The 18,955-nt window shown below is 45.5% G+C and overlaps 1 protein-coding gene across 2 annotated transcripts; it reads left to right on the forward strand.

Moving 5' to 3' along the window:
- The first annotated feature begins 3,012 nt into the window (after window positions 1-3,012).
- ZNF772 (zinc finger protein 772) lies at window positions 3,013-10,090 on the forward strand. 2 transcript variants are annotated; one of them, XM_032388160.1, is made up of 5 exons: window positions 3,013-3,247; window positions 3,811-3,849; window positions 5,198-5,324; window positions 5,681-5,788; window positions 6,379-10,090. In XM_032388160.1, the coding sequence occupies exons 1-5, from the start codon at window positions 3,170-3,172 to the stop codon at window positions 7,521-7,523; spliced, it is 1,497 nt and encodes a 498-aa protein (XP_032244051.1). In that variant the 5' UTR covers window positions 3,013-3,169; the 3' UTR covers window positions 7,524-10,090. The 2 variants fall into 2 exon arrangements, with proteins under 2 accessions (XP_032244051.1, XP_032244052.1); XM_032388161.1 differs by lacking the exon at window positions 5,681-5,788.
- The last annotated feature ends 8,865 nt before the right edge of the window (window positions 10,091-18,955 follow it).

The raw sequence follows: 18,955 nt of genomic DNA on the forward strand, positions 1-18,955 counted from the left end.
TCTCTCAAATAAATAAATACAAAAAAATCTTAAAATAACTTGATCAGTGAAGAACGAACAGACTATTTAATCATTTAGTTTAGGTAAAATGATTATATACTGTCACCAAATGTACCTGGGATTTGTTCTAATTAGGTGTGGTAAGACATACAGACACAGAAATGATTTTCATGAAGGAAGAAGTTATTACTTGAACACAAGAGGCAGGACATGGGAAAGGGCCATGTGAGGCCACATGCAGAAGCACCAAGGTGGATCAGGAGGCAGAGAGGGAGAGGGGAAAGCATGGTCCAGAGTCTTTATTGGGGTTCTCGTGGGAAGGAACGTGCAAGGCAAAGCTTCGATTGGATAATTAGAATAAGTATCTGAGCAAAGCTTCGATTGGATAATTAGAATAATTTTAGCAGACTCTGGGATATAGTCAGTAGGACTCAACAGCTACTACTCCTTCAGGGTGAAATCTACAGTTCCATTCCTGAAAGCTATCAAATGTTTTTGCTTACTTCAAAAAGAAGAAAGAGGACTCCACTCACCTGAAGGAGAGCACTACGGCAGAGAGCTTAGGCCACATATCCCAGTCTACTTCATGTTGGCTGTGCAGGACTTCAGGGTGAAACCCAACCCAAGTCTGTCTAACTGATGCACAGCAAAGCCAATCACTGAGACATCAGTTATGTGACAGAAAAATGGGAACTGCACTCTTGAACTTTTATCTTTATAATTCTGCCTCCTTTCTTGTCTTCCTCAGAACACTATCCAGGTTTCTACCTAAATTGGTGTCTCCCAAATTGTAATTCTAATTGCCCAAATAAGAGTCTGTTTGCTTTAATTTTCAGTGAATTCTTTCTTGGTCAACAAGTTATACTCCAAATTTTTCCTCTTCTAGTCTGAAAAGTATACACTCTGATTCTATTTATTTAAGCTAAAAAATCACAAGCATGTATTTAATACATACAAGTTGTGAAAATTAGTAATGGGAAACTTCACTAAAATGGAGTCAGGAGGTTTCTGCAAGGGAAGCTCTTACTCCCTCACTTGTAGTTAATTGCAGACCCAACAGGAAGAGATGGACTTGATCTTACCGGGACAGGACCTTGCATATTGATACTACTCTACTACTCCAGCCACAGGAAGAAACGCTTTCCTCACCACCACCCCCCACCCCCAGGCAACGGCTCAGCCAATGCAAAGCCACCACGCTTTGAACTCCCAGTTTACTCCAATGGACTTGTAGTTCATAACGGCCTTCCCAACATCCCTCTTTTCTCCTTAAAAAATTGCGTCTCTCAGGGCGCCTGGGTGGCTCAGTCGTTAAGCGTCTGCCTTCGGCTCAGGTCATGATCTCAGGGTCCTGGGATCGAGCCCCTCGTCGGTCTCCCTGCTCGGCGGCGGGAAGCCTGCTTCTCCCTTTCCCACTCCCCCTGCTTGTTCCCTCTCTTGCTGTCTCTCTGTCAAATAAATAAATAACATCTTTTTTTTTAAAAAAAAGAGACATTTTTACTGTGTGTAGAAATTTAATTCGTGGCTATTTCTTCTGCATAGAGACTGTTCTTATTGCCCTTCTGACTCCCAAATGACATTTGGTAAATCCCCTTTCTCTCAGACATTTGTAACATACCTATAAGGAATTGACTACATCTCTGTATACAGAGTAAGAAATACTATCTTGTAAAAAAGTGTTACACGTGTTCTACACAATCACTGATTATAAAGGCAGAAGGAATGATTTCTGAGGTAACCAGAGACACAAACATCCTCCACCTGCTTTAGCGGTGCTTAACATCCCTCTCCATGTTCCACATCATCGGGTGTCTGGAGTGTTTTCTCTCTTGTTCCTGATCCTCAATGCTGAGGCTCACAAAACTAGCTCTACAGCTGCAGGCTACAAGAGTTTATTTGAGGGACGCCTGGGTGGCTCAGTCGGTTAAGCGTCTGCCTTCAGCTCAGGTCATGATCCCGGGGTCCTGGGATCCACGAGTCCCGCATCGGGCTCCTTGCTCGGTGGGGAGCCTGCTTCTACCTCTGCCTGCTGCTTCCCCTGCTGTGCTTTCTCTCTCTCTCTGACAAATAAATAAATTTTTTTAAAAAAGAGTTTATTTGATAACAATATTTATTAGCTTCCAGCTATAAAAATCTGAGTGAAATTAGCATATGGTGTGTTCATTGAATTTTTTGGTGAGCATTCTCTGCCTAAAGAGTCCTGAAATAATATCTCTAAACATTTCTGTAATGCGTTACACATTATTATTTTTTTTATTTTTATTTTTTTTATTTTTTTTTATTTTTTTATAAAGATTTTATTTATTTATTTGAGAGAGAGAGAATGAGAGAGAGAGAACACATGAGAGGGGGGAGGGTCAGAGGACGAAGCAGACTCCCTGCCGAGCAGGAAGCCCGATGCGGGACTCGATCCAGGGACTCCAGGATCATGACCTGAGCCGAAGGCAGTCGCTTAACCAACTGAGCCACCCAGGCGCCCACATTATTATTTTTTTTAATTTGGGTTTTTGGGGAAACACTTTTTCTTTTCTTTTTTTTTTTTTAGGGATTTTATTTATTTATTTGTCAGAGAGAGAGAGAGAGCATGAGCACAAGCAAGGGGAGGAGCAGACAGGAAGAAACAGGAGCCCCACTGCGCAAAGAGCCCGATGCCGGACTCGATCCGAGGACTCTGGGATCATGACCCCCCCCAGCGGAAGGCAGGCGCTTAACCGACTGAGCCACCCAGGCGTCCCACGTGTTACACATTATAGTCGCCGGAAATATGGGACCGGCTCCTTTAAGGGAAAGCGAAGCTCCGCCTAGTACTCAAGGACACGCACTTTCTAGGCGCCGCCAGCTACGTGGTGGCCTCAGTTCCGGAGGCGGCGCAGACGCCCCTCTCCAGTGTGGTTGCTCAGGAAACTACACTACCCAGGATTCTCCGCGGTACTGGGCCAATGCAGGCCCGAGAGAGAGGCGTTTTCGTTGGTGCCCGAGACCTCAGGGTGGGACTTCCGTTCCCTGCTTGAGCGGACATTTTGTTTGTTTTTGGATTAACCCACCAGGTCTGTTTCCAGATCGCAGTGTCAGGCGTGAGTGACACGAGAGAGCGAACGCGAGAGGAGGCGTTGTCTCCTCTGAGCAGAGGCGGGCCTGAGGATCGGGTCCTCGCGCCTGTCGACTATTAATGAGCCCCTCGCCTCCGCGCGCCTTCCCCGGTCCACGGGTTCCGGTGGCGGCGGCCGCACCGACGGGCCCGGCGCAGGTGGGTGCTGCGCCCTCGGGTCCTCCCGCGACCTCCGTTTCTGCACCCAGAGCCTCGGATGAGGACAGCCCCGGGTCCCTGCAGCTCAGGCCCCTGTGTCCGGACAGCAGGGGCGCCCCTGGTTGTGCCGCGTCTCTGATCGCCGGTGCGGTGGGGTGTGGAAGGACGTCGCGGACAGAGGGGCAGCACGGGCAGGGGCTTGGGAGGCGACACAGACGGAGTATTCGGGACCCCTGGGGCCGTTGGCGCGTGACAGGAGAGTGTGAGGAGGAGTTACACCTGCAGCGTCCGCCGGACAGTTCGTCACCGTGAGCGGGGAGCTGTGGCAGGTTCTGAACAGGGAAGGACGCGACCTGAAGGCCTGCTGTGGGACAAGCAAACGAGGTTAGGGGCTAGGAGATGATGAGGCCTAGCCCGAGGTGACAGCTGTCAGGTGGCCGGAGACTAGGCACGGAGGGTAGGGCTGGGGCTAGTCAGCCCGGGTCTCCGTGGCAGGTAGGAGTAGGGCATAGGCCTGAGCTGCTTCGTGGTGGCTTGTCTCTCACAGTCCCCTCTTCCCACAGGTTCCGATGAGCTCAGAAGTCGCTATGGACCCTGTACAGGTGAGGGAGGGTGTCTGTGCTCGCATCCCCCCCCCCGGTCTCCAGGATCTGGTATGTACAACACTCTTCTTACACTCGCCCAGCTCTTGAGTCTGAGGACCCTGCAGAAATCCTCAGCCCAGGATTCTGAGTCCAGGCCAGGGGTTGTATGGAAGGGTTCCCATTTGGGGGTAGCTGTTGGAATAAGATGTGGTAGCGGTTCCAGGGCAGGAACTAACAGCTGCATACACTTGGAGGAGGGACTGAGATGGAAGTTTTCAGGAAACAACAGGTCTTCCCCATGTGTGGTAGGAGTCAGGTCTGGAATGGCCGGCTGACAGGCTAGGCCTCTGTTCTGAGGGTTGTGCAGCCATGGGCGTGTGGAGCCGAGGAGGGAGGAGGTGATCTGATCCAGGTTTTAACAGCCCGCTCTGGATGCCAAGTGGGGAGCAGACTGTGTGTGGGGAGGGTAAAGGGAGCTAAGGTGTGCATAAGGAGACGAGGAGGAGGCCGCTTCGGCATTCCAGGTGAGGGGCAGGGATGGGCCAGAGGGGAGCTTGTCGGTGGGAGAAGCGTTGGATCAGATTTTCTTTTTGATGTGAGAAAGAGAGAACCCCAAGGTTTAGCCCTTATCAGCCGGAAGGGTAGAAGCTCCACCAGCTGAGATGGGCGAGTCAGTGGTAGACGTAACTCAGATTGGGTGTTAGGATTTTAAATTTGTTGCCCATGTGAGGAGTTTAAGGTGTTCCAGAGAACACTGAGTGGAGGTGTCAGGTGAGCTGATGGACACAGGACTGGACTTCTGTGGAAGGGTTCCTGATGGAGACATCCAAGCAGTGGAAGACGGCGTGTAGGCAGGTTCAGGAGGGAGAGTGTACAGTGCAGTGCAGTTAGTGAGGCAGGAGGTGATGGTGGAGGCTAGTGACGGGCTGAGGGGCCAGAGCTGTGAGACGGAGTATGATCCAGAAGAATAATGTGCACATGCAAAGTAGTGTGAACTGATGGCTCATGGGTCCTGGTACTGGGGCTTAAAGAAGAAAGGTGAGCCCAACTTTGGTTGTCTGGTAGCATGATCTAAGCAACCCCAGGAGAACTGGCTGTCAGGAGGTGGTGGGGGGCAGTGCATCCCTGCAGGCCAGGCCCAGAGGTTAGATGGCGCCTCTCTGACCACCTGCCTGTTGTTGCTGTGGGTGGACACAGTCATCAAAGGGAGATTAGGAGCGTGCAGACACCATTGGTACCAGTCCCTGTATTTCCTCTGAGTTGAGGAATTAGGAAGGAAGAGATGCAGGATGGAGACTGGGGGGGCCTGGATGGGTGTCCTTGGGAGAGAGGCTGCTCATGGACCCGGCTCTCCCCATTGTGGCAGGGACAAGTGAACTTCGAGGACGTGGCCGTGTACTTCTCCCAGGAGGAGTGGGGGCTCCTTGATGAGGCTCAGAGGCTCCTGTACCGCGATGTGATGCTGGAGAACTTGGCACTTATGGCCTCGCTGGGTAAGATCATCATACGCACCCCAGTGCCCTGTGCTGGTCTCTGTTTCTCCCCTACTTCCCAAGGGCAGTCCAGTCCTTCCTATATCAGAGCTTGTCTTCTCCCTGACTGGGTGCCTCTGTCCAGACCCGTGCACCCCTGTGCCCCAGTTTCTGACCCCTTCCTCTAGCTGATGTTTCCAGTGCCCTGCCTGGGTCAGCAATTGCAGGGACCAGAGTGGTCACCACTTGCTGAGATCACTGAGCTATTCATGCAAGACTCTACTTTGAGGTTATTTTTATAATCCTTAGTTTTCTTCTCTGAGTGGTGGGTTACCCAGACCAGTGCTGGCCATTTACCTGTCTTGTCTTCTTCTTAGGATATGAATCTTCCATGTCCCATGGGGTTGCCTCCCTGGAGCTGGGCAGCAAGCCCTGGGGATCTGACTGGGCAGATGTTACTCCAGGCAGGACCAGAGAGGCTCAGGGTGGGTGTGGCCCTGGGGAATGGGAGTGGGGAAGGATGTGATGTCGGGGCTGGGTTCCGGTCATTCCCTAACCTCTCTCCCCACACTTTACTTCCCCATGTACACATTTGTCTTATGCTCTGACCTTTGGCCTCTGGCTGTTCCCCGCCTCTGCTTCCATATCTCACCTGTTCCTCTCCACTGCTCCCTCTGCAGTGCTCCCCAACATTGGCCTATGCTTAGTGTGTTATGAGATGTGCACATACCCCAAGAAGTCCTTAAATATGAGCTGTTCAGTGGTCGCTCTTCAGTAGACACAGCTGCGCAGCTCTCACTGTATGCAGGTGAAATGCTCTTCCTGGGCTGTACCCCGCATTTGTGTCCTTTCCTAATCAAATCCTCTTCCATTCCTTTTTTTTTTTGACTCTTCCGTTCTGTGATCTTTAGATGCCAACTACTGCATAGCAGCCCTTTACTCGCTTGAGCTTGGACCTCTTGTTCTGACAGCAGTCCTGTGACCTGATCTTACTTCTGTTAGACACACTTATAATAAGGCTACCCCTTCCATCAGTGTGAATTTGCACTTGTCCTCTGCATTTGTCTGCTTTCAGGTCGTTGGCATGGAATGGAGGATGAGGAGATAGCTTTTGAGCAGAACACTTCTGTGGGAGTGTCACAGGTCAGGACTCCCAAGGCAGGTCCTTCTACCCAGAAGGCCCACCCCTGTGAGACTTGTGGCCTGGTCTTGAAAGACATTTTGCACATGGCTGAGCACCAGGGAACACACCCTGGGCAGAAATCATACATGTGTGGGGCATGTGGGAAACAATTCCGCTTCAGTGCAAACGTTTACCACCAGAAGCAGCACAGTGGAGAGGAACCCTTCAGAGGGGACAAGAGCAGCACCTTGCTTGTGAACAGCTGCCCTGTGGAACCCTTGGAGATGCCTTTTACGACAGGGAAGGGTTATAAGGACTTCCCAGCTAGCTCAAGCATTTTCCAGCACCATGCCCCTCAGAGTAAGTGGAAGCCTCACAGTAACACCAAATGTGTGGATGCTTTTCACAGCGGACAAAGGCATTACGAGTGCAGTGAATGTGGGAAAGCCTTCAGCCGGAAAGACTCACTTGTCCAGCACCAGAGAGTCCACACTGGAGAAAGGCCTTATGAGTGCAGCGAATGTGGGAAAACCTTCAGCCGCAAACCCATACTTGCTCAGCACCAGAGAATCCACACTGGAGAAATGCCATACGAGTGTGGCATATGTGGGAAAGTTTTCAATCATAGCTCCAACCTTATCGTACACCAGAGAGTCCACACCGGAGCAAGGCCTTACAAGTGCAGTGAGTGTGGGAAAGCCTACAGCCACAAATCCACACTTGTTCAGCATGAGAGTATCCACACTGGAGAAAGGCCTTATGAGTGCAGTGAATGTGGGAAATACTTTGGTCACAAATACAGACTCATTAAACACTGGAGTGTTCATACCGGAGCAAGGCCCTACGAGTGCATTGCATGTGGGAAGTTCTTTAGCCAGAGCTCTGACCTGATTGCACACCAGAGAGTTCACAATGGTGAAAAGCCCTATGTGTGCAGTGACTGTGGAAAAGCCTTTAGCCACAAACATGTACTTGTTCAGCACCATAGAATTCACACTGGAGAAAGGCCATATAAGTGCAGTGAGTGTGGGAAGGCCTTCAGGCAAAGAGCTTCCCTCATCCGACATTGGAAAGTTCACACTGGAGAAAGGCCTTAGGATGGCAGGGAATACACCATTTCCTTGTTCAACATAGTGACTGACAGCAGAGGGAAGCTCTGAGATTAGCCTTCGTGAGTAGCCATCAGCTGGAAGTTGAACCTCATACGTTTCAGCATCCCCCCCCCGGGAGATTATTCTGAGTGTCACCTATGTGGGAAGCTTTCTGGTGCTGTGTTGCACTTTGTAACCTGTCCTGGAGCCTTGCCAGAATTCTGTCACTGCCCATGTCTCTAAAAAAACGAACAAAAACCAGCCATGTATGGAATGGCACCTTGTGCATAAGTCATCCCAACATGTTCTAATAGGCAGACCTCTGCTCCTCCCTTCCCTAGAGGGATCATCAGTACCTGGAGCCCATTAAAAATCCTCACTCCTTCATGCTTTCTCCTCCACCAGCTGGTATAAGCATGGACATGACCTAGTTTTGGTCAGAAGGTTGGAAGCTTTGTTCTGCTGGCTGCTTGCAGAGGTTTCCATTTTTCTTGGACTTTGTTGGTCTCATTTTGCACTCATGATGGATTTGTCCAGCCTCCAAGTCACCTACCTTAGGAATTGCCCATCTCATAGTGTTTGTTTTGGCAACAAATGCTTGAGTTTTTAAACTATAATTTTGGGGATCCTGTTCACTCTGTGGGTTGTATTGAGAACAGAATTGGGTTCTGCCAGCGTGAGGGGAGGAACAGCTTTTGTGAGAGCTCCAAATGTTATGTCCCAGTGGTGTTAGCAGAATGGCAAGCAAAGAACAGCTCTCATTTTAGCCTAATTTGCATTACTGCTCAAGACCTCCTATGAAAGAATACTGATCTTGGTGGGCCTAATCTTTTGGCCTGTATGCCAAGATTATTTGTGTGATCAAGGTCACCCTGAGCAGTGGGCAGTTGTGACAGCCTCTAGTGTATCTAGGAGCAGTATGAATTGGTTCCCTTGTTCCAGAGGGATGTTTCATAGTCCCATAGTCTCTCTCTCTCTCTTTTTTTTTTTAAAGATTTATTTATTTGACAGAGACACAGCGAGAGAGGGAACACAAGCAGGGGGAGTGGGAGAGAGAAGCAGGCTTCCTGTGAAGCAGGGAGCCTGAGTCCCATAGTCTCTTGATGAGAACTTGACCCCTGGGACCTGCCAATGCCCCTGAAATCTATTATTTAGTAGGCGGATGTCACTGTCCCCTAAAAAGACTAGGTAGGAATCGTAATTGGCACAGAGATACTGATTAATTGGGAATTGGGAGCAAACTATAGGGAATGTGACTCTTATAAAGGTATATCCATATGTTTCCATCACTATGGCTTTGATATGAGGGTTTACAGAAATTCTCAGGATTCCCATATTTGTGTCTTTCTTATGGCTACGGTCACTGTCAGAGCAATCAATCGAAGCCTTTTCTGCAATAAACACATTTATAGTATACAGTTTGATAAGTTTTGGTACATGTTTGCACCTGTGAAGCCAAGTTTCCTGATTTGCCCTACAATCCCTCTGCCCCTTACCCATTCCCAGGCAACCATTCATCTTGCTTTCTGTCTTTATAGATTTCTTTGCATTTCCCAAAATTTTATATCTATGGAAAAACTTACGTACACAGGTAACACTTTAATATGTACTCTTATGTATCTGGCTTTAACTCTGCATAATTATCTTGTGATTGGTCAGTGTTATGTGCATCAGTAGCTCATTCCTTTGCATTCATACTTTTGCTGAAAGTATTCCATTTTAGAGAAAGAATTCCAAATCAAGTGATCCAGTAGAGAGCTCACACAAAAACAAAGCCACAGTATCTGTTAAAACCTTTTCCCGGAAATGATGTGTTAACATTCCTGACTTTTTCTGTGGGTAACACAGACTAATCCTGGTATAAAGTGGAAGGGGGCTCCACAACAGGGACAATACAAGAAGGTAGAGATTGCCAAGAGAATCTCTTGGATAGTGGTTACCACAATCATAGGGGTTTTTTTTTTCCTTTACATTTTTAGCCTTTTAATGATGAATTACATTGACTAATTTTAAAAACTTAAACCAACCTTACATTTCTAAGGTGAGCCCCATTTGGTCATGATGTATTCTTTTTATGTATTGTCGTATTTATTCCCCCCCTTTTTTTAAAAGATTTTTGCATCTGTGCTCGTGAGCGATGTTAGTCTCTAATTTTCTTTAATGCCTGGGTTTAGTTGGTATCACCATAATGCTGGCTTTACACATTATGTTAAGTATTCCCTGATTTTTAATTTTGTTGAACAGTTTGTGAAGAATTGATATTTCTTCCTTGTTTTGTAGAATTCACCAGTGAAGAAGTAATTGGGCCTGGAGTTTATTTTATGGGAAAATTTGTAATTGCAAATTTAATTTTCAGAGTGGATATAGACCTATAGAGGTTATCTTTCTTCCCCTAGAGTGAGCATTGGTGGCTTGTGTCATTCAAGGAGTTCATTTTATTTAAGTAGTCAAACTTTTCAAACTATTCTCTTATTATTTTAGTACCTGCAGAGTCTTTATTGATGCCACTTCTCTTATTCCCGTGTTAACCTTAAAAATAAAACTGCTAGGGGCGCCTGGGTGGCTCAGTTGGTTAAGCCACTGCCTTCGGCTCAGGTCATGATCCTGGAGTCCCGGGATTGAGTCCCGCATCGGACTCCCTGCTCGGCGGGGAGTCTGCTTCTCCCTCTGACCCTCCCCCTTCTCATGCTCTCTCTCTATCTCATTCTCTCTCTCAAATAAATAAAATCTTTAAAAAAAATAAAAATAAAAAAAAAATAAAACTGCTAGTTATTTTACCAACCAAAAAAAAAAAAAAAAAAAGGATTTATTCAGGAATAGCTGAGATTACAATCCAGGACAAGTGAGTTTTAGCAAAACCATAGGCGGGTCCAGAGAACAAAGGTGAAGAATGCTTTTTTATAGAGGAAAGGGGAAGTTGGGAAGGGCTGTTATAAACTAAAAATTCCACTGGAGTAAACTGGGGGTTGTAACTATGTTGGCTGAGCTGTCACTGTCTGATTGGCCGGGTTGTTGACAGGGCAGGAAGAAATCTTCCTTCCTCCTGTGAGAATAATAAAGTAGTATTGGCTTGCAAGGTCCATCTCCCTGTTGGGTCTGCAATTGACAACTAGTGCCAAACTAGAGCACCCCCTGCTGGCCTCCTGACTCCATTCTAAATGAGGTTTCCTTTTATTAATTTCCACATTCCCCTCTTTTGATTAAGATCTTTCTTTGAAGGCATTGCCAATCAGTAGTCAGGTTCTTTATATTTACTGGTTTTGTTCCTCAGTACTAGGAAGGTTGTCATGTCCTATGTTGGAAGGAAAGTGCGTTGCAAGTGGAAACCACTTAAGGTCACATTTGAGGAAGAAGGAAGGTTAGGAGGAAGAAACTCAGATTCAGCATCAAGCCAGCATCACCTAATTGGGTGATCATTTAAAAAAAATTAAAAAGCTTAACAGTCAACAAAATACAAAACAATTATATACGAGTCAGAAGTAACATAATTCCAAATTGTATGACGGTTCTAAACAAGGACCCTAGGTCTGAAAGAACATTTATTGGCACTTATTCCAACTTAGGGGAGAAAGGTACTCCCTATGAAGGCAAACCCAGAGTGATGTATTCCTCTTGGAAATGTTTGTTTAAAGTGACCCTGAAAAACAGACGAGCGAATACTGCAAGAGCACACTGAAAGTGAACCAAGTGCATTTGGGAAGATAGAGTGCAGGTATGAACATGATGCAACAGCTGATGAACATTTTGCAAAACAACAACTTCAAAGATGTTTTAAAACAGTACTCAAAAAAGGAAGCAAATATGTTATTGCTAGTACAACCTGTAAGGTTGCAAATTCAGAGACCATGAATTTGGAGATGAATCCAGAGTTAGTTAATAGTTCAGATGAAAGAGACTTCTGAATTCTGAAACCTTCTAACCCATAAGAAAGATCAAGTGAAAATTAACTTGTCTCAGGATCATGAGGCTGTTTCTGAAAGGCCACAATCAAAAGATGTCCCCTTTTTGCCACGGCTTGGAAAATGCAGATGGGCACTGTCTTCCCATGAAAGAAGCTACAGTGAAAAAGATATACAGACTTATTTTGCACATCTTGGGAAAGCTGTTGTCAGATGTCTTCTTCAGTTCCAAGAAATCTTTACTTTCAAGTCACCAGGTGATGTGCAGATCCAATCAAGGTTTGGTGCTTTCTTTAGAGGTGTTACAGAAACCCAAGAGTCTGTTCCCTGGAGTTCAGTGGCACAGGGTTGGTTAGTAGTTCCTGACAAGGGCCTTTCCAGTGGGGCTGAAGAGTCTGGAGGTGTCTTTTCCAACAGCCCGAATCTGCAGGTTGCAAAGTGTGATGCTTAAGGTCACTGGGGAGTGCTCTGTGAGAAGATGGCTCTACCAAACCATGGTTGTCTTTAACAGAAGGAATTGGGCCTTTACACAACTTTATCAAGTGGGTCAACGAAGGCAGGGGCCAAGTGCTTTGGACGTTCTGTGACTACCTCAAAGGGTGAATAAGTTCCCAAGGGGGTGGATCTGAGAGTTAGAAGAATTAACAGCCATGGCCAAGGTATTGGAGAGTCTCTAGAAGTTTTGCCAATTGAGTCTTAATAGTGCCATTAGTGCATTTTTGCTAACTGAAGTTTGCGGATGATGTGCACAATGAAAGTGTTGTAAAACTGGCCAGACAGCACAGAAATGTCAAAATGCCTGGCCAGTAAAATGGGTTCCCTGATGACTATGAAGTTTGAGAGGTTTCCCATATAGGGATAATCTTTTCTCTTTTTATTTATTTTTTATTTTTTTTATTTTTTAAAGATTTTATTTATTTATTTGAGAGAGAGAATGAGAGAGAGAGCACATGAGAAGGGGGAGGGTCAGAGGGAGAAGCAGGCTCCCCGCCGAGCAGGGAGCCCGATGCGGGACTCGATCCAGGGACTCCAGGATCATGACCCGAGCCGAAGGCAGTCGCTCAACCAACTGAGCCACCCAGGCGCCCAATCTTTTCTCTTTTTAAAAAAGATTTATTTTAGAGAGAGAGTGGGGGGAGGGACAGAGGGAGAGCATCTTCAAGCAGACTCCCCACCAGGTGTGGAGCCTGACGTGGGGCTCGATCCCACAACACATGAGATCATGACCTGAATCGAGACCAAGAGTTGAACACTCGACCGACTGAGCCACCCAGGCACCCCTATGGATAATCTTTTCCAAGAGCCACAGAAGAGGCACTGGCCTGTTTTCAAGGGAAAGTTTGATCCATGAGAAAACCTACAAACCACAACTAAAACATATCCATGAGATGGGGTGAGTTGTATGAAATCCATTTGCCAGACTTGAAATTGTCCATTGTGTAATTTGAAATGCCCAGGGTCAGTATGGACAGGTACCTGAGATTGTATTTTGGACAGGTGGGACAAATGAGGTTGATACTTTTGTGGACTTACTAAACTTTTCTCAGCAACATTGGTTTATGGATGCTATCATTTTGTCAGTAGATCAGTGGTTTAATGAGTATTCACTTTTTTAAAAAGATTTATTTATTTAGAGAGCCTGCGAGTGGGGGAAGGAGTAGAGGGAGAGGGAGAGAGAATCCTCAGGCAGACTCCCTGCTGAATATGGAGCCAGACACAGGACTCAGTCCCAGGACCCCAAGATCATGACCTGAGCCAACATCAAGAGTTGGCCAATTAACCTACCGAGCCACCCAGGCGCCTGTAATGTGTATGCATTTGTAAGTAGTGGAAATTTCAGAACTTCTGATATGGCTGAATTGTTATTTGGCCCAAACCAGAGTTAATCTCTTTTTATTAAGGCAACAATTATATTTCCAGTATTGTTTTTCCCTCTTTGTTGCCAATTGCTGGGTATCTCCTGTTGATCTTTCCAAAATTTATCATTTTGGAGAACATCCCTTTGGACCACGACAAAGGTTTGGTTACTGGTTTCCTTGAGAGCAGCATTTGTGGCACAGATACCAGTGAGGTAAGTTACTGTGGCCCCCATGGAGTTGAGTCTGGAATGTCCAGGAACTTGGATAATACCCACAGCAGCTAGCAGAAGTGTGGCATCTAATAAATTTTGGACATAGGAGCCATTTTTAACATTATTCCCATTGGAGGTAAGGACACGTTGTTGTTTCCATAATATTCCAAAGTTGTGAGCGACCCCAAAGGCATAGTGGCTATTGGTATAAATGTTTGCAGTTTTACCCTTGGCTAAGGCGCAAGCTCGAGTAAAGGCACAGGACTCGGCTTTTGGGGTGAAGTAGCCAAAGGTAAAGGTTCTGCCTCAGTGAATTCAAAGGAGTTACAGTAGCATACCCAGCATGATATTTACCATTTTCATTCTTTAAGAACCATCAGTAAACCATGAAAAATCTGCATTGGTTAGAGGAGTTTCCTTAAGGTCTCATGAGGATTCAAAAGGTAACCTGTCAACATTAAGCACTTGTGAGGAGTTTCATCTGGATCCAAATATAGTCCTTGTTTCAACATCAGGCTCCCTAAGTATCTAACTTGAGACTGGGTAAATTGCAATTTTTCTTTGGAGACTTTATGTCCCTTTAAGGCCAAAAGTTTGAACAGGTGGATGTGGTCTTCCTGTGAAGAGGCGTGAGAAGGGGAACCGAGAAGCAGATCATCTACATGCTGCAACAAAGTAGACCCTGCAGAGGACTTTCTATCATCCAAACCAAGTGGTAAGATTGGTGAAAAGTAAGAAGGACTCTGTGATACTTGGGGCGTGACTGTTCAGGTGTATTTCTGTTCTTTCCAAGTGAAAACAACGATATTGGCTATCCTTATCAACTGGAATGCTAAAAATGTGCTGCATAATCAGTCACAGGGAAAAATGTGCTTACTTCAGGAATAGATGTTAGTAGCACATGGGGGTTAGGAACAACAGGGTGCTGAGGAGTAACAGCGGTTATTTGGCATTTATTGTTCAGAGGTCCTGGACAAACCCCCATCCTTGGCCTTTGGGTTTTCTCACTGTTAAAACAGGAGTGTTATGGAAAATAAGGCAGGGGATAATGAGACCTTGTAATCTATTATGGGCTTGATACCCTGAAGGGCTTCTTTATTTATAGGGCATTGATCATGGGAAGAGGTTTTGAATCTTGATGGGAGGTACACTGTGGATTTTGCCAATATCTGTTGAGAGAGGATGGTAGCTGATACAATAGGAACAAATGATCAGTATCTCCAGAGTCGGCTATAGTGCTGTCAGAGACAGAATAAAAGAATAAAAGATGTCAAATGGTCGTTTAATTCTCCTGACTGGCTGTTTTGATTACCACTGTAAAATTCTAGAGTTATTCCCCCTTTGGGGGAAGAAAGTCTGGCATGATACTTTTCTAAGAAATCTTGGCCCAATAAATGAATAGGGGCAGAGTACGGAGAAGATGGGAGAGTAGCTCTCACAGGGCCTAGACAAAAGGGAATAGGTACAGCACAGGCACCTGCTGAAGTTTGTTAGAGACCCGCTATTTGAACTGCTCTGGTACTCTGGGGCCGGGGCGGCTTTGTAGCAGTGGGTTAAACACTGAGAGTGTAGCTCTCGTGTCAGTGACAGAGATTCACTCCCAAACCGGAAAACAGTCTCTCCAAGCTGGTTAAGAGGGGGGATTAGGGCGAGCTCCTGTAGTTTCTCAGATCCCCATCACTGGGAATTAGAAGACATTAGCAAGGCTGACTAAGGGCTGAAGGCACCTGGAGCACTCAGATTTGTAACAATCTTTTTTCCCCAATACCCTGGCTTTTTGCAAAAATAGCAACTAGAGGGCTTTTGTTTTGTTCAGGGACTTTCATTTGCCAGGGTCAAAAATTGAGAATTTGGGGACGCCTGGGTGGCTCAGTCGGTTAAACGTCTGCCTTTGGCTCAGGTCATGATCCCGGGGTCCTGGGATCGAGTCCCGCATTGGGCTCTCTGCTCAGCAGCGAGTCTGCTTCTCCCTCTCCCTCTGTGATCTCTCTCACTCTCTCTCTCAAATAAATTAGTAAAATCTTAAAAAAAAAAAAATTGAGAATTTTAGTGGTCTTTCTTTTAGGTGACTCATCTGGGATGTGAGTGAGCTGGTTTGCCATATTAACTAAATTGAGTGGGCAGTTTCCCATTCCATCCCAGTACTTTTAACTAAAAGAGAAAGATCCTGGTTCAGTCCATTAATAAACATAGAGTCAAATGCTACCCAGGTGGATTCAACATCTAAAGGTAGACCAGAATATTCTTAAAAGACAATTTTGTGTTGATTATAATAGTCATGAGCAGGTTCATCAGGTTTCTGTGTGCAAGCCTGAATTTTGTTGCCACATGTCTACAAATAAAGAAGATGAGACACGGGGCGCCTGGATGGCTCAGTTGGTTAAACAACTGCCTTCAGCTCGGGTCATGATCCTGGAGTCCCGGGATTGAGTCCCACGTCAGGGCTCCCTGCCCAGCAGGGAGTCTGCTTCTCCCTCTGACCCTCCCCCCTCTAGTGCTCTCTCTCTCTCTCTCATTCTCTCTCTCAAATAAATAAAATCTTAAAAAAAAAATGAGACAGAAGTGAAAAAGAGGCCTCAGGCCATTTTGACTTATTTTAATTGCTTCAGTTAATTTATAATTTTATCTTTTTTTTTAAAGATTTTATTTTATTTATTCATGAGAGACACAGAGAGAGAGAAGCAGAGGGAGAAGCAGGCTCCCAAGCAGCAGGGAGCCCGATGTGGGGCTTGATCCCAGGACCCTGAGATCATGACCTGAGCTGAAGGCAGACGCTTAACCTACTGAGCCACCCAAGCACCCCAGAGATTTTTTTTTTTTTTTAAAGACAAGGCCTTCAGACAGATCCTGAATAGGGGCTGGAGGGCTCAAACACAAAGCGTGGAGCTTGAAATCCAGAAGAAAATTTACTGTCAAGCCCCAGGGTTGGTGAGAAAGCAATGAGAACAGTCAGCATTGTGGATACCGGCACCTGTTTGTTTACAAGCCTCGGAGTTGTGGGGGATCTTCTCTGGATCCCTATTTGGTCCAACGACTAACTTTAACTTAAAAAATAAAATTGCCACTTATTATACCAGCAAAAAAAGGGGGTGGTTATTTGGGAATAGTTGAGAATTGCAATCCAGGACAAGCAAGCTTCAGCAAAACCATAGGCAAGTCCAGAGAACAGAGGTGAGGAATGCTCTTTTATAGAGGAAAGGGAAGTTGGGAAGGCTGTTATAACCCAAACGTCCATTGGAGTAAACTGAGAGTTCTAAGTACAGTGGCTGCTCATTAGCTGAGCTGTCATTGTCATTGGCTGGGCTGTTGCCAGGAGAGGAAGATAGTAAAGTAGTATTGGCTTGCGAGGTCCCTCTCTTCCTGTTGGGTCTGCAACGGACAACTGGTTGCCAAGGGTAAGAGCTCCCCCTGCTCTCCTCCCGACTCCATCCTAAATGAGGTTTCCTTTCTGTGAATTTTCACACCTTATACTGGTAATGTCTATACCTCTCTTTTTCTTGATCAAAAGCTTATCACTTTTATTATCTTCCTAAAGCACTTGGTTGCACTGATTTTTCTGTTTCATTTTTTTCTCATTTGCTTTTTTTTTTTTTTTTTTTTTTTTTATCTTTTTCTTTTTTTTTTTTTTTTTTACCATTGCCTTTTGCTTTTGTTTTGTTTTTTTGTAATCTCTACACCCAACATGGGGCTGGAACTCATGAGCTGGAGATCAAGAGTCTCATGCTCTTCTGACTGAGCCATCCAAGCACCCTGCCTTTTGCTTTTACTGGATTTTATTTCTTTCGCTTTTTAACATGGAAGCTGAGATCCTTATTGGAAACCCTTTTTTCCTATTATAGATGCTTAATACCAAAAGTGGTCTTGTAAGAAGTGCTTTAATTGTCTCCCATAGAACTTAGTATGTTATGTTTTCATTTTAATTTAAAATCTCTCTCACTTTCCTTTCAAATTCCTTCTTTCACACTTGGCTCATTTTAGAACTGTGTTATATCAAATATTTGAAATTTTCCTTATCTTTCTTGTAATTTACTTTTTTTTTTTTAAAGATTTATTTATTTATTTGAGAGAGCGAGAATGAGAGAGAGAAAGAGTACATGAGAGGGGGGAGGGTCAGAGGGAGAAGCAGGCTCCTCGCCAAGCAGGGAGCCCGATGCGGGACTCGATCCAGGGACTCCAGGATCATGACCTGAGCCGAAGGCAGTTGCTTAACCAACTGAGCCACCCAGGTGCCCCTGTAATTTACTTTTTTAAAATAAAATATTTTTAAAGATTTTATTTATTTATTTGAGAGAGAAAACGAGCAGTGGGGAGGGGCAGAGGGAGAAAGAGAAAGAGAGCAGCAGACTCCCTACTGAGCGGGAAGCCTGATATGGGGCTTGATCCTAGGACCCAGAGATCATGGCCTGAGCTAAAGGCAGGCGCTTAACTGACTCAGCCACCCAGGCACCCCTCTTGTAATTTATTTCTAATTTAATTCCATTGCACTCAGAGTACATACTTTACGACTTGAATTATTTACGTTTGGGACACCTGGGTGGCTCAGTTTGTTAACTGTCTGCCTTCAGCTCGGGTCTTGATCCTGGGGTCCTGGGATCGAGTCCCACACGAGGTTCCTTGCTCAGCGGGGAGCCTGCTTCTCCCTCTGCCTGTTGCTCCCCCTGCTTATGCTCTCTTTCTGACAAATAAATAAAATCTTTAAAAAGAAGGATTATTTACGTTTATTGAGACTTGCTTTATGGCTCAGAATATGGGCTATCTTTTGTTTCATGTTAACTTGAAATGAATGTATATTGTACTGTTTGATGGAGGGCTTCACAAATGTCAACTAGATTAATATGGTTGATAATGTCTAAGTTTTCTGTGTCCTTACTGATTTTTGGGGGGAGGGGGTTCTATCAAACTTTATTTGAAGATTATTGACATCCCTGAATATAAAAGTGGATTTGTTGGGTGCCTGGGTGGCTCAGTCAGTTGAGTATCTGCTTCTTTATTTCGGCTCTAGTCATGATCTTGGAGTTGTGGGATGGAGCCCCACATTGGGCTTCCCGCTGGGCACAGAGTGTGCTTGAGATTCTCTCCCTCTGCCCCCCCAAATAAATAAATCTTTAAGAAAGTAAAAAAATAAAAGTGGATTTGCCTATGTCTCTGTGTAGTTATATTAGTTTTTGATTTGTGTATTTTGAAGTCTTTTTATTTTTTTATTTTATTTTTTAAAGATTTTGTTTATTTATTTGACAGAGAGAGACACAGCGAGAGAGGGAACACAAGCAGGGGGAGTGGGAGACGGAGAAGCAGGCTTCCCGCTGAGCAGGGAGCCCGATGTGGGACTCGATCCCAGGACCCTGGGATCATGACCTGAGCCGAAGGCAGACGCTTAATGACTGAGCCACCCAGGCGCCACCTTGATGTCTTTTTATTAGGTGAATAACAATTTCTTACTGTTATGTACAGTTCATAAGCAGACCCTC

The sequence above is a fragment of the Phoca vitulina genome, unplaced genomic scaffold (assembly GCF_004348235.1).
Source record: "Phoca vitulina isolate PV1807 unplaced genomic scaffold, GSC_HSeal_1.0 scaffold52, whole genome shotgun sequence".
NCBI lineage: Eukaryota > Metazoa > Chordata > Mammalia > Carnivora > Phocidae > Phoca > Phoca vitulina.